Genomic DNA, 16,654 nt, shown 5'->3' with positions numbered 1-16,654 from the left:
TTTTACCTGTTATCTATTTTCGATATTACTAATTCAATCAACATCCAGTGACGTCACTAGGTAAAATGGCGCCCTCGTTCATTTGTTGTCTAAAATATTAAATAGATAAGTAGGTACGTATCTACTGCTTATGTTTTAGCTATCTCAAATGAACAAGAATTTATGAAATGCACATCTTTGAAATCTTCTCATACCGTGTCCAGAAATTTGTACGTATGCAGTTCGCCGTATCACACTTCACCGTGAATATTGTCTCGGAAATATATAATGATACTTAACCTTTTTTTTCTTCTGGCCAAATACATATATTTGTAAAGTAACACGGGCCGCATCACTACTGGTGTGACGAAAAAATTTATGGATTTTAAAAATTATGCGTGTTTTTTAAATTAATCGTGTGCAATAGCGATACTCTTATACCAGATCTGATGTGGACCATAATGACAATCCTCTTCGGGTGTCACTATCTGTGCGTCAAAGTCGAAACGAATCTCAAGATATACGAAATTCCTGATAATAAATGTGTTTCTGGCCGCACATAAAAACTTAAAGGGCCGCAGGTTGAGTATCGCCGGCCCAACCTGTATAGTACTGATATAAAATTAGTGTCTAAATAAAACACGGTCCTTGTCGATTTACTTTATAGGAAGCCAGCGGTAAACAAATTTTGAAAATAGCCGATATAGTGGATTATTTGTTAGATTAGGTTTTCATTCTTGAATTCGTGAATTTTGCCAAAATCGGCCATGAAAGTTGGCGCGGTTCCCGTCTGGCTTCCTGTAAAACGACTTGTACCTAAAACATATAATAATGAAATACGTAATAAAAACTACCGAAATACAAGGGAAAGACAGTATGTAGAAAATTAGAAATACAGAACAACGCGTATTTTTTTCATCTAGGTGTTATAGAGATAACCGTATAGTATACGCCAGTATATGGTCATCTCTTTCCGATAAGAAAGCTCACGGCGAATTGTGCTACGGTGAAATTTATTATGTACAATTTACATGTAACCTTCATATACACAATCAATCACGCTGTGAGCGAACTTACCTTAGTAGCGCTGCAGGCGAAAAACTCGTGTCCTCTAAACATACAGTCAATCGAAGGTTCAAATTCCTTTCTTTATTTACCGCCACTTACCGAATGATGCGTCAACTTCCACTAGACGTCATCATCAACATCTCCAGCTCTTTCCACAATATTTAGTCATCTGATTTCTTTATCACGATCTACAATCAAGTCCAGAAAGCCTTCATCATTTACTCCAGCTTATAATATAGGGAAAGGTAGAGGGCAGTATAATATCTTGGGGACGCAACCTACGTAAGAGGCTCAATGTCAACAGCGTTAGTACATACCTAAAAGACAACATAGCGGGATGACATAAGTGGACACTAATGATCCTAACAATTATGACTGTTGTTGTAGTTGCGACAGCTCGCAATAACTCGTGGGTGAATCTTAGTTATACCTGCAGGTCAGGTGTTTATAGCTGTGCTCGAAGTGTGGAGTGTCTGAGTATGAAGTATGTAGTGTATGCAACGCTAGAAATGGACTGGGGAGCACAGGAGCGCCGTTCTGGTTCGTGAAATCGGTAAAATTATCGCTCCGTCTCATGGAAAAAGTAATTTGACCGTCTGAGCTTAATAGGCTATAATATAATAAAAAATCGAACACACTCATTTTTATAAAATACACATAAAATTTGATACCCATGTAAATATCTTCAGAAAATTGTCGAGCGGTCTGGTTCGTAAACTTTTCCACTTCGAGCGCTGAGTGAGCGATGAGAATGTATGAGTAGACGGCGGGGTAAATGTAGAAATCAGTGGCAGTCGCCGTCTTAAAAATCAATAAAAACATATTATTGATAATTATTCAAAATGGATCCCCCCAACCATTTTTCTATGTACGCACCTGCAGCTATCGATCCTTTTTTTCTCGATATGACAGCCCTAGATGTAGGTATGTTAATATTTGAATATGTAAAGCCTATTGAGAAAATAAAAATTCGATAAAACCGAATTTAAAAAAAAAAAATTTTTTCGTCCCTAAACCTACAACTACATCTACTGTGATTTGGTCGTTAACGGCCCACGTGCGCTACGTAGGTTTCAAAATTATATAAATAGATTATCTACAACGTTTAAGGAATGTCCAGGATTATGCTCTGAAAATACCATAAAATCTCCATTTTGATCTACGTGGCGCACGTGGGCCTTTAAATACCAAATTTAAAAAAAATACGATTTATTTAGGTAGGTAACATTAGTGAAAAATACAAACTTAAATGTAAACTACAATGATATTTATTACTACAGAGATAGCGACAATCTATTGAAAAAAAAACAAATAATAATCTACGATTGTCATTGTATTATAAATTGACGAATGATTGATTGTTCATACTATGTTTCCTTATTTAAAATTTAATATAATATTATATTATATCAATAGCGCTTTTTTCCCTAACACGGATTTTTCACAAAGTTTTTTAATATTACTGACTAAATGTTGTTTTACTTCTCGACAGATTCGCTAGATGTCACTGCCAGTATAAAACAAAAATGTTCGCCAACTTTAGGGGCGTGCGGATCGTCGAAACGTCACCGAAGACATCTTTTGTCGCGCATGCGCTTACGTTGGTGACATTCGTCTGCTGCGCATGTGCGTTACCGGCGTTGTTGGTCGCCTATGTTGGTAAGTTGGCTACACTGGTGAAATAATTCCAAATTTGAATTTTAAATATTACATTGCGGTTGACATAAATCACAGCCATTTTTAGTACTAAAGAAATGCAGGATATTGTTGCTGTTCGCTGCAAAACGTTGAAATGTATTTATATTAATTTATTATAACTTAAATGCACTCCTCTAGAAGTTATTAACTATCATTATTTTGGCGCCCAATCGTATAAATATCTCGAATAACCTAACCAAAACACGACATCAACAAAAGCCCGCCAATTTTTAAAGTGAAACTTTTTTACGCGTGGTACACGAAAACTTCCGAGGGATTAAATCTTGCTGATCTGTAACGAAAAAACGTCATGATTTACCCGACAAACGAAATATAAATTCATGGAAGCGGGAGGGATCCATGGATTCATAGATCTTTAGATTAGCAAACTGATGCATGCTGCCAATGATTGCATTATTCTGATCAATTATTATTTAAACATTTAATTTTCTTTCAAATTTAGTTATAAAATCATATCGTGGTTCTCTCTGTCATCACATCGAGACAGGAGAATTCTGTGTCCTATTGTGGAATTCAAATTAGAGTGTCGATTTTTCAAGATTTTTCTTTCAATCGATAAATATGAAAACTATTATTACAGACGCAAACCAATTACCCAAAAACAAGGTTGTTTTAAGATTAACAGCAGAGCTGATGGCAATACAAAATCGGTTAATTATATAATTCTTTGAAAATCTATCACTTAGGTACGTGACACCATATATTTCAATGTTTATAATAAAAATACTAATATCATTAAAACACAAATTAAAAAATAAATACAGTTTATTATGGGTGGTAATCATTATCTACTTAAACATAAACATACAAAATATGGAGAACAATTCAAAAGTTTCACTTCTTTCGAGTGTGTTAATCAATACATAGTACTTACTATTACCCATTGCATTCAACGCCGGGGGCAGATGATAATAATTGATTAATTGAAGCGCCTAGTTTCAAAAGCCCCTAAAACGGTTTTTGAAAATTTTTGAGTTAGATATTTGTAGTTAGATGGATATTTTTGTGACCTATATGATTGCCTAAGATTGAACTTTAAAAAACGCCAAAATTCGTCAATACGTATGACCTAAAATTAGGGTAAATTTCAAAACCAGCTAAAATGGTTGGGTGTGCTTTTCAAATACCGCTAAAATGGAAAGCCAAAATACTCTTTAGAATGTAACGAATTAAAAAATAAATACATAAAGTTCACAGATTTAATAGATATGAGTTTTTCTCATTTTTCTCAAAACTACCTAAAATCTTTTATCTCATTTTTCTCAGAACTACCTAAAATCGTTTTAGGGGCTTTTGAAACTAGGCGCTTCAATTACGTTCGTAAACAATTCGATCTCACTAAAAACGAGCTTAAAAAAATAGGGCGTAGGTAGCAATTTCTCTTTGTATTTATAGCCAATATTCGAAGCTCTTTCATATATACCAATATATATTATACATAACTCTATATTTATTACATTATTTTTACAGTTGTACGAACATCAAGAAAATTATGGATGAAGTTATTATCAAACAGATTCCCACACCTGGCATTTGTGGAGACAGCGTCAGTCAGAACTCTGCTGGATACGTACAGAAACCAGGGCGTCATTAATGTGCTGATGACCATAAAAGGTAATTAATTATATTACATCACTGTAGTATGTAGTTAGGTTGGTAAAGGATCGATCATATAATATGACGTCACGCCCTAAGTGGGGTCTTATAATATAATGTGATGATTTATAACGAGGGGGTAGGAGGGGGGGTAGGAGGAGGGGGTTGTAGTAAACGTCACAATACCATTCAAATATAAATTCATTTTTTTCTGAGAATGAAATATACCGCGAAAACATTATACTGAAGTTTAACGAATAGGACGGAAAATGTGATGTAATTTAAACGGATGTAAAAAAAATGTGGAAATAGGGGAAACGGGAGTTTAAGAAAATTACTGAAAATCATAATAAATTGTGATGAAATTTATGGAACATTCTACAAAATGATTTTTTCTAGATGCATGAGATGTTTTCAAATCAAGTATATTCAGTACCTATAAAAAATGTTACATTCTGAAATCTTGTGTCTTATTCGTTGAATAAAAGAAATAGTTTATTAAAATTATTAGCAAGTATAAGTACGTTATAAAAACTAAATAATGGAGTTATCCGCGACGGTGGTTAGTAATTAAGTTATTAAAATACATACATTAATGTAATATACAAAAACCGATAGCCAACATTATAACGTTATGTCGTGTCGTTGTGTACTATGTTGTGTCGTATTTTTTTCTACACAATGATTTTTTCTAGTGTGTATACTGTATATGCATGAGATGTTTTCAAATTATGTGTATTCAGATATTATAGAATGTTACATTCTGAAATCTTGTGTCTTATTCGTGGAATAAAAGAAATATTTTATAGGTTTATAGGGATATCCCTGTATTCATTTGCAGCACCCGACACCCGTAAGTACCATTTTGTGCAAGTAAGTATTATTATATTATGAGGTAGGCATACTTGTAGACTAAAATATTTACGTTGCTTAACATTAAACATAAACCTTAGCTTAGACGAATCATGGTAAGATTGCTAGAATATAAGGAATATGAGACCAAAAAATCGTCACGAAATATCATAAAGTATCAGGGTAACATGATTGTGTAGGGAGGTTTTCGATTCGATTCGAACTCAACATGAAAAAAATAAAAACACATTATTTAAATACATATAGAAAAAGCGTAACCAGGGGTCGAAATAGACCGGAACGCACCCGAGCTCATAAAATTCTCAAAATTATCGCTCCGTCTTGTGACAATATTAATTTGACCGTCTGAACTAGATTGTCATAATATAATAAAAAATCTAACACACTTATTTATATAACATACATTTAAATTTAGATAACAATGTTAATATTTTCGTAAAATTATCGAGCGCTCCGGTTCGTAATTTTTTTTCAATTTCGAGCGCTGCGCGTAACGTAGACTGGAATCATTCGGCAAAAGCGATTCGCAGTTGTATTGGTTTTGTGAGCTGGCATTGAAAATGCTTTGTTTTTTGTGCTGTATATTTATTAATTAGAATCGTTCATTTTTCGTGCACCTCTCTCCCATCTGCACGTTTTATTAGAAAGTCTCAGACAAAGCACACTTGAGCGCGTGGTGACCTCAGTCTTGGGTATCTGCTCCTGACATATTCATAGGCTTAAAATAACTACTGATGCTTCATAAGCATCGTAATACACTCGATTACGACCGTGTTAAGAGCGAGTCGGATTGGTTTGGAGGGGTCTATGTTTGTGTTTAATGTTTAATTGACTATTCCTTTAATTCTGACACATGCGTAGGCAACACACAACAACAATGCACCTATTTAGTTTTATGATACATATGTATGATAAACGATAAAGATATCAGAACGTAAAAGTTAAAAAACAAATGGTACCTACGCCTTAATTACTATTACTCACTATTAACATATGAATCTAGCCAAAACTGTCGAATTTGTATTGGTAACAACCGGTTCAATTGAGAATGAGATAGACTAGATTATATTGGTAATATACAGTGTTTACCCACTCTTGACGTCATAACATAATAAGTCCATAAATTACCACATATTATTACCGATATGTACTTGCTGTATTCTTAATTATAATCTCAATAAATTGATGAGGTGACATATTCTACTAAGTCTAATTAAACTTATATTTGAGCACGTAAGGAGTAATTCAAATTCTGTTGACATTCTGGGAAATGCTGCCAATCTTGGAAATCCTTAAAACTAGTTTCTAAACAATAGACAATGCGGTCGAGTCGTAAAAGATCGACGTAGGATTATAGAGCCAAATAAGAAACAAAAACAATGCACTGCAGTTGGCGTGACTTCTACGCTTCTACGAAAAATCGTAGCAATAACTCTCGTCATTCAACGTTTGGCAGAATAACGCGCTTGCTAACGGAAAGTCATACGCTTGAATTAAAACTGGATCAACATGTTATTAAATTGCTACACGGTGTCGCTCCAGAAGTTAGCAAAAGCAACAATTTTACCTCAACAGGATCTCCTTGAAATTACATTTTAGTGGACATATTGGTTACATGCTATCAATGACATATTAATGTCATTGCATGCTAAGCATTTCGCCACAATCACAGGTTTCCAGAGAGCCCCCATTACATCGTATTGTCTCGCATGTTTAATTGGTTAATGCACAGTGGCGCAATACCAGTGGTTATTCGGATTCAAACCCCGTCGACCATCGTATTTTTTTCAAATATGATTTTTTCTAGTGGGTATGAGGTGTTTTCAAGTTATGTATGTTCAATATAATATGGAATGTTACATTCTCAAAATCTTGTGAATTATTTGTTGAATAAAAGAAATGGTTTATTAAATATTTACTTTTCTTCATTTTGGATACCTACTTATTGATTAATTAATTTAAATTATCAATACAATTTAATGCTTCGTATTCAACCGCTAGATGCTTCCAGTAGGCTGAGTATTCATCTTAAACGGATAGATAATGTAATGACTAATCGTCGTAACCGTCCGGAACCTCTTCAGATTCTATATTCTATATAAACTCTTGTACAACAAAAAATCAACAACATTGAAAGTTTGTAACAAGTAACCAAAAAAATAAACAGTGTATATACTTACTCCAAAGAGTGATGACTATATGCTACGTCTGAGACCGGATATAAATAAAAACACAATTAACTTAACCAATATGGCTTTTATTCTTAGGTCCATGCGTGCCAGAGTTAGTACGAAAAAATTTGATAGACCATGTCTTGGAAAAGCGAGACAGAACCGGACACCTTCGGTTCCCAAAGCTGCGGGCGGCGCTGGTCTCCTGCTGGGGAAACTATGCTTGGAGAAGGGGGACGCAATTCAATTTGGACAACCACGTCATTGCAGGGACTGCTAAATTCAGGGGTCGGCCAGTAACGGATCACAACATACAAGTAAGTAGTATCTACTCATTTTTCGGTTAGTTGTTTATTATATTAATATTATAAATTAATGGATTACGACAGCTTTCATAATCGATGTTGATAATTAATTTAATTACAGTTGATAAGTTTTGGAAGTTCTTTGTGTCCCAGTGGTTCTCACTCTGTTGAAATATTACGTATACGGCAGTGGCGAAGGATGGAGGTAGGCTGTTAAGATCCGACATATTTAGTGCACATTATACTTTGTCAGTCAAACGTATTTGTTTTCATTAAACTAAAACTTCAATGTATCTATATAGATAGTGTTGGTTAGTAGTTTTAACATCCAATTAAGACCTGTCTAATCCATGCCATGATTAATAATACATAAAAAATATTCGTTTATCTATAAATATCTAAAATTGTGCCTTTAAACCATACATAATTTTAGATGTTTTATAGATAAACGAACATTTTTCATCGATAAGCAGGGCTTAAAGAATTTTAAAAAACTAACCAACACCATCTATAATATTATGTATTCTTAATTTAACGATATAAATAAGCATGAATGAAAAAGTGTCCACTATTTTTGTTGAATCGCTCATAGCATGCCTAAACTATTAGCCGGCTCGCACATCACAACTCGCCTCGTGTGCCTAACCCCCATAAATCAAAGCTTCCGCCTAGCGATATCGACATTCGCCGCATCAGAGAGTCTCTCGTCTGCCATTTTTATTGTGTTGATTGTATGAACAAACGTCAAACGCGGTGACCAGTGATGAGCGAGCAATGACAGTGTAGACAGAGATAGAGACAGAAATGGCCGATGGCCGCGGGCTGTGCGCTTGCGCGCAGTCGACTTTTTTTTAGATACAACATGCAGGCTGTAGCAGAATGCGACATGTTGCATGCAGGATCGTCGCAGCGTCGAGTTGCATCGGCCAATCAGCGAAGCTCCATTTGATAACGTTTATTTCTTGGTTTACGATGACGTCACATCGACGAATTCGTCGTAAGACGCATGCGGCGAGTTCTGATGTTCGAGCCCTCTTATGGTTTGGTTTAGGCAGGTATTAATTCAAACTTAAAAACTAACCAGCACCATCTGTAAATTGTATTCTTAGTTCAATGGTAAAAAATAAGTATGATGTTTAATGTTTAGTGTGCACTATTTATGAAGAATCTTAACAGCCTACCTCCACCCTTCGCTACTGGTAATACGGTATATTTGGCAACTATAAAAAATAGGTATTCGTATTTTTACACCCCCGTATGGTCCCCATTTGGGGATGTCTTTGTGTACCTGGAGACGCCCGAATCGGTATCAAAGCCAACAAATAATAAAGCGCTGATTACGAAAATAAATAATAATAAAAGAGCCCAGCCGGCAATGCCGTAAATTTTGTTAACCGTTGGAGATTTGCAACGTCGCTTTCTTTTCGACGACGGTTTCGTAAAAAAAAATCACAAGATGGCGCGGAGATCGCGACAAGCAGCAAAATCGCGAACGCGTACATTTCACCCTCCGTAGAATTATATTATAAAAAAATGTAACCATATAGTATATTAACGTAAATAAACTCGCCGCTTTCCATCATAATTCCGGTGTATCAATTATCTACCTCCAAATCCTAAAACGCAGACGATAAACCAGAAACTAAAAATAAAAGTGACAGTTGAGAAATTCTCATACCAAAATGGAGGGGAGTGATAAGTGGCCCCAGTCAACGTGGGACTACGCTTCTTGATTTTGATCGTCTGGAATCAAGAAGCAGGTGAAATTTCTTTCACCCGGACACACCCTGAGATCCAAACACCGGAATAGGAAACGGCGAGGAAGAAACATCCAGAGGCTTGCCTCTGGTGGCGCTCAACAAACTATAATAAAAAAGCAGTAGAAAGAGGATGCTGCCAAAGCCAAGCCAGTGAAGAAAAGAGCAGAAAACCCGGATTGCGAAGTCATGGCTCCCGATGTACTCCCGACCAACTGCATCCGCCAGCGAACTTGGCCCACGGACGAGTGTATCGGGCAAGACCCTGGCTCCAACGAGGGAAAACGGCGTCAAATGCCCTGCATCATCAGCCGCTTGAGCCCTCTTCGTCAACAGCAGCGTGTCTGTGAGCCTTGCAAGCAGCCCTGGCCCAGATGCACCATGATGAAAAGAGCTACAAAGCGGCCTTCTTCAGCTGAGCAAAGCAGCCTCCATCAGCGGATAGCAGCCAAGCAGCATCCTCAGCCATTAACATCATAGATTAGTTAGTTTTAAGTGTTTTGTGTTTGGAAGCGATGTATAATAAGTTATTTCAGTGCTCGAAGTGAAAAATTTTACAACCCGGAGCGGTTGTATGAGGCAGAATGGCGTTCCGGTCCATTTCGGGCCCTGATATATTTTTAAAATTATTTTTATAAACTTTAAAGCCATTTAAGTATTAAATTAAGTTTTCTGCATATTATATTAGTATAATATCAGTGTAGTGCGTGTAATTCGATAGCCACAGCAGGGCAAGCGAGCAAAAAAGGGGGTCGAGTAATGCGCCGGTATGCATTTTCGTGAGGGATCGACTGATTTTCGGACGGTCGCTGTTGGGAAGGCTGGGTGCGACGTCCTCTCTCAGCATCCGCCCGTACGGTAGACATGGGGAGCCGCGAACCACTACGCCCACAAAGCGGCGTAGTGCTGCATCCGAAACTCTCCGGTTGCCGACGGTCCGAGGGTGTTGAGAGGGCTGGGCGCGACGCCCTCCTCTCTCAGCAGCTTTACGGTGGGCCCGGGAACCGCGAACCACTATGCTACAGTGCTGCATCCGAGTCTCTCCAGCCGCCGACGTACCGGAAGGGCTTCGATCCTTCAACGTCTAGAGACGCAACCACCCCTTATCAAGCCGCCGCACTGTCCAGTTACACACGCTATCGTAATCAGCCCTTAGTTGGCCCGATCCCCATTCGGGCCTTTCCGGAGAGGTGCGCTTGTGACACCCCCGTATGGTCCCCATTTGGGGATGTCTTTGTGTACCTGGAGACGCCCGAATCGGTATCAAAGCCAACAAATAATAAAGCGCTGATTACGAAAATAAATAATAATAAAAGAGCCCAGCCGGCAATGCCGTAAATTTTGTTAACCGTTGGAGATTTGCAACGTCGCTTTCTTTTCGACGACGGTTTCGTAAAAAAAAATCACAAGATGGCGCGGAGATCGCGACAAGCAGCAAAATCGCGAACGCGTACATTTCACCCTCCGTAGAATTATATTATAAAAAAATGTAACCATATAGTATATTAACGTAAATAAACTCGCCGCTTTCCATCATAATTCCGGTGTATCAATTATCTACCTCCAAATCCTAAAACGCAGACGATAAACCAGAAACTAAAAATAAAAGTGACAGTTGAGAAATTCTCATACCAAAATGGAGGGGAGTGATAGTAGGTACTCTTCTAATAGATTCATATCGCCCGACGTTATTATAGTCGTATAGTAGGATACGAGTGTTATTAATTTTTAAAATAAAAATGAAATAGTTACTTATTTCAAATTTAAAAGAAATATTTTATATTTTATTAGAATTATATTATTGGGTAGCGAGATGACAATTTTGCAATATGTGGCAACTACCCTTGGCACGGGCCCTGCACACCCCACAGTGTCTAATGATTGTCAGCTTTCAATAACGAAAGTCACTGAAAAACGGGGAAGAAGTAGTATATTGTCGTTTTTTTCGTCGTTTATTTTGGGAGCCACTGATTTAATGTGCGAAGACATTTAAGTATTATATAATTAAAGTATTTTCCGGATGTTATCAACATGGACCGTGACATTGGTCTTGATATTATTATATTAAATATTATACGTATTATTATTAATATTAGATAAATCCGATAAGAGCGATAAGAGATAATACGGTAGCAGTGGCGTGCGTTGATATTTGCTTGTTTTGTTGAAAATGCAGTTTCAAAATGCAAACTTGTGTGCTTATGTGAGTTAGTGATGTTTAACTAACCTGTACACTGCCGGCATCTGCGACTTAAGGGCCCACATGCCCAACGTAGGTCAAAATGGAGATTATATGGTATTTTGAGCTTTACAAAAAAAAACGATTTTCTTCTGTTAGGTACATGTTTAAACACGCGTGTTAACATGATCTTACCCCCTACTTCATTTATCATTTGTCAATTTATGGCTGCGGCCGTATGTTGTAGCTTAACCACTGGGAAATGCCAATAGAAATGGCATATTTCAAAAAAATACTACCTTATTCTTAGGTCAATAATTATTATAAAATAATCATTATTCGTAGGATGCTTATCACATTTGAATGGTCAAAGACATAGCTTATAATCAGTATCTTTAGAATTATCTTCAAATGTGTTAGTCGTGCCCATTTTTTAAATAATAAAATGCCTAATTCTTTTCAAATTTGGGATCACAGAGATTATAAAATATATTTTTTTATCGTAAATATTTCACTATATGTTAACATTAATTTTACTAATGGGTTTATAAATGCGTTTAAAAATTAATAAATCTAAAAAATCTTAACATCAACTACTGCACATGGATGTTCTGAAATATGACTATATTCTAAATCATTAGATCGAGAGGTTTAAAAGAATACTATTTTATGTAATAAAAATATTTTATGCAGTCATCAAATGTTTAAAATAAATATAAAGGATAATACGGGTTCAAAATTATATAAATTTATTATCTACAACGTTAAAGGAATGTTCAGGCTAAAGCTTTGAAAATACCATAAAATCTCCATTTTCACCTTCGTTGGGCATGTGGGGCGATTTGGCTATGCCACAAAACCCCCGTGGTGTTCGTCTGAAATAGTACATTCTAAAAACATAATGTACCTACATATTGATCAAATTTTCAGTCTATTAACGCATTCGCTGCTGAGTAGATAATGACTTTTTAATTAGCACCTTTAAAATGCACGTTAATTACATCGATCGGCCGCCTGGTCATTACGCGCATGTGCGTCTTCAGCGTCCAAAGTATTAAAGGATTAATAAAATTGTTTGAGTTTAGAGATTGACTCCAGACCATTGGACTTCTCAGTTCTTAGCCGGATACGGTGGTTTTGCCTCCATACTCTGTCAGCTTGGCCTAATAGAATCTCCGACTTGCTTATATTGTGGCGAATTGCAGGATGCCGATCGCATCCTCTGGGAATGTCCCCATATGTCGGTTGAAAGGGAAGAGATTCTCAAGTCGGTCCGACCTTCAGCTGGACCGGTCGGCCATTGCGACTTGATATCACGAGGGAATATTTCTCAACTTTTTTCCCTCAGTTTGCGTCATTTTACGGCGAGCGAGAAAGTCTTTTCTCATCGATAATTGACCGTAATACATTATATCGAAGTAGGGATCACGCACACTCTAATGCACGTCAACCAAAGTTTTGGGAAGTTGCTCCTATGACACTTTCGGCACAAATTTGAAGAGCGCCTATCGTTCGTTACGCCACGGTATACGCCTGCATAACAAGTGTGGAGACGTGGCGGGTGGTGGAGGTAAAAGGAAGATGGATATCGCTCCGATAACACGTCATGACATTTACGATAATTTTAGTGAAATTGTTCTACTTTCACAAGTAAATTGCTCAATTTAGTTTTTAATCGTATTTAAAAAATCGTGCTTAAAAATACACTCAAAATAATGTTCACAATATGATTGTATTTCTTTCGAGATGACTTAATAAATTTTAATTGTGATGTTACTAATTATACGTGTCTTGTTAATTAGACATACTTACTCGTGTATTTGTTTCATATTTTAAATTGGTTGTTTGTCGCTCACTCATTGCTTTAAGTCAATTAGACTTTCTAAGCAAACCGTCTCGTTTTAAATAATGGGAAACACTTTTAAATACTGTTAACAATATATTACTTTATTTTCTAGGACTATGTGAACGAAATCGTGACGAAATATCTGCCCTCGGACAATCCCCCCTGGCAGATAATAGTCATCCCAAACATGCTAGCAAACGAAGAAAAATACTTTATCCTGATTAGAGTGCACCATTTACTTGTGGAAGACGATGAATCACTAAACATTGGAGATTTTCTACTGATGAAGCCAGATGATGGCGAACCTTTGGCCAGATCTCCAGAATGCCAGTCTCCTGAAAACAGAGCACCCGATATTACCGACAACACGGGCAAGAGTCCATTGAGTGATTTTCTGGAAACTCCAACTGCTTTACCAAGTTTATATTACCGTCTCAGTGATAGTTTCTCAAATCGATGGAATGAGTTCATATCCGATTATGATCCAATAGAAACACCGAAGCTTTTAAGAACACCCCCCGGGATATTTCATTGCGCTGCGATGTTGTTGATAACTACAGTTTCTGTCTGCAAAGAATTCTGTAAATTTGTGTCCCAAAATAATAGAACGGATCCTGCTTCGTATGTGAATTATTTAATTTCAACTTTTCACAGAGAAGCTGCAAGGCGAGGAATCTCTTTTACGACTTTGCTGAATTCAGGATTGGTATCATTTAATCCGCTGACGATAATCAAGGGAGTATTGGGATTTTTCTGGTATATCAGCATAACTTGTACATTAAAATTACCAATTTTAGCTTATTATGAATTTATGGCAATGTTTTGTTGTTTAAATCGACAATACTATGCATATCCAAATACTGTAATTGCATTTTTGAACAGTTACTTACCATTGATGTTCACCGCAGTCAAAGAATTATTTTATATTAGTAAATTAATTTATACTGCTCCAATGATACTTATTGAAGAATTATTGATGAGTGATAATCCGGAACCTCATCAGTTGCAAACGATGTCTACGTGTGGAAGAAAAGTTGTGGCATGGTCGCATCCAGTGTCACGAAAAACTGTTGGTGAAATAGCATCGGCAGCTAAAGTATCAGAAACAGAAGTGCTTCTCGCAATGACGACGAGTTGCCTAAAGGAATACTTCCATCATGCAGCATTACCAGTACCCAAAATAGTATTAGCAACAGCTAGGACTGTTTCTTGTGATACACTACTGGCCTCAGCAGAAAGTACTGGTGGATGCGGACAAATCCCTGGAATTGTCTGCCTGTCTCTTCCAGTTGGTGAAAGTGAAACCAGAGAAGGAATTGAGGATGTTTATATCATGGCCGAAGAAGTGAGAAGAGTAAGGAATAAGCAGGGCGCTCTGTTTGCTTTGGGAGGGAAACGAAAATTGCTTGCTAAAGCGTTACCGTCAGTTCTAGCCAGGATTGCGCTGAATTATGGTTCCAGGCGGTTTTCAGTTGCTCTGACGGAAGTGGCAGAAAGTACTGACGGTAAACAAAGAGAGACCAGATGGGGCCATACAGTTTTAAGTTTGATGTGCTGGAGACCTCCACAGGGAAATATTGGTAAGTTTTAACATTTCACATTTATATAAATTAAGTACTTATTGCCTGATTTTGTGTGGAAATTTAAGCGGCAATAATTTATGTCATTAAGGCTGCGCGCAGACGGCAAAGCAAAGTTTCGGATTCATCCGCCAAACGTCGTTTGCGTTTTGTTTCCGGGCCGATTGCGATTCAAATGCGTCAATATCTCGACGATGCTGTCCAAGAGAAAACACAGATTTCAAGGGGATTCATAAACGCCTTTTTTTGAAACTGCACCCTGCTGCGAGAGTATTTATCTTTCATTACAGTGGCGTACAAGGGTAAATAAATAAATATAAAAATATCAGTACCTACCTACATACATATTGTATTGTACCTACCAGTGGCGAAGGGTGGAGGTAGGCTGTTGAGATCCGCCATAAATATTGCACACTAAACTTTGTCAGTTATACATACTTGTTTTCATTGAAATAAGACTACATTTTACAGATGGTGATGGTAAGTTTTTAAAATTCAATTAAACCCAGCGAAAACCAAGCCATAATAGGTAACAGTCAAAAAATACTCGTATATCTATAAAATATCTAAAATTATGCAATTAAATCATACATAAAATTGGATATTTTATAGATAGAATAATATTTTTTATCTATTATAGTTTGGTTTAGGCATAGCTTGATGAATTAAAAAAATGAACCAACAATATGTATAATACGTACTTATTCTTAATCTAACGAAAACAAATAAGTAAGAATGAAAAAATGTGCATAATTTTGTCATATCGCTTAAAATATACCAATACTATTATGGTTTGGTAAGACAGGGTTTAATTGATTTTTAAAATCCAACCAATACCATTTGTAAATTATATTATTTCAATAAAAACATAAGTATACATTTCACTGAAAAAGGTTATTGTGCACTATTTATGGCGGATCTTAACAGCCTACTTCCACCCTTCGCCACTGGTACCTACATTTATTTTCCCACTATTGCTTCTTTTGGAACTGGACTGTTTTATATCGAAAGCGTTTTGAAAATTACCTATTATTGAGCCTTTTATGTATCATTATAAGCTTTGTCTGATCAATACTATCGACCGAGGGTACTTGATGGAGTTTGAATTTAAATTCTAATTGATTTAAGTTTTGTACTATATTATTTATTAATACAATAAATTATAAGTTAATACACGAAGAAAGGGTAAAAACCTTATTACCTAGATACCTACTAAGTAAAGGATTAAGTAGGTATAAAAACATAATATTTTGAATAATTTGAATATTTGCAGTGTTTCTAAAAACATGTTGTAAATACTATTAATACATTCGGTAGGTAAGCAGTTTTACAAAATAAAATAAAAAGTTGTGACACAGCACAGCTATGAGAAGAAGTATATCACCAGAAGAAAGGCTCGCCATAACCATTATTATTTATTTTGTAGTATGTACTTATTTAATTAATTTTTTTATTAGTTGACACTTTTATCTTCTATAGATACAATAAAATGGAAACGGGTACTAATAATAATATATTGAAGTGAGAATAATGAATACCTACCTACTATTATTGATAGGTATGTGCCTGTGTACTTATATA

At 36.3% G+C, this 16,654-nt stretch overlaps 1 protein-coding gene across 1 annotated transcript in view; it reads left to right on the top strand.

The window, feature by feature from the left end:
• Positions 1 to 16,654, top strand: part of LOC147070483 (uncharacterized) — a 49,328-nt gene that overhangs the window by 23,798 nt on the left and 8,876 nt on the right. Inside the window, exons 2-5 of the mRNA XM_085949517.1 lie at positions 2,540 to 2,706; positions 4,237 to 4,380; positions 7,503 to 7,723; positions 13,606 to 15,073. Of these exons, the coding sequence (XP_085805643.1) occupies positions 2,574 to 2,706; positions 4,237 to 4,380; positions 7,503 to 7,723; positions 13,606 to 15,073 (1,966 nt within the window). The 5' untranslated portion in view covers positions 2,540 to 2,573. The remainder of the gene's footprint in view (positions 1 to 2,539; positions 2,707 to 4,236; positions 4,381 to 7,502; positions 7,724 to 13,605; positions 15,074 to 16,654) is intronic.

This window comes from Rhyacophila brunnea, unplaced genomic scaffold (genome assembly GCF_057557595.1).
Source record: "Rhyacophila brunnea isolate RB1 unplaced genomic scaffold, BYU_Rbru_1.0 scaffold_22, whole genome shotgun sequence".
Taxonomy (NCBI): domain Eukaryota; kingdom Metazoa; phylum Arthropoda; class Insecta; order Trichoptera; family Rhyacophilidae; genus Rhyacophila; species Rhyacophila brunnea.
The sequence above is the reverse complement of the archived record's forward strand: the minus strand, read 5'-3'. Positions and strand labels throughout refer to the sequence as shown.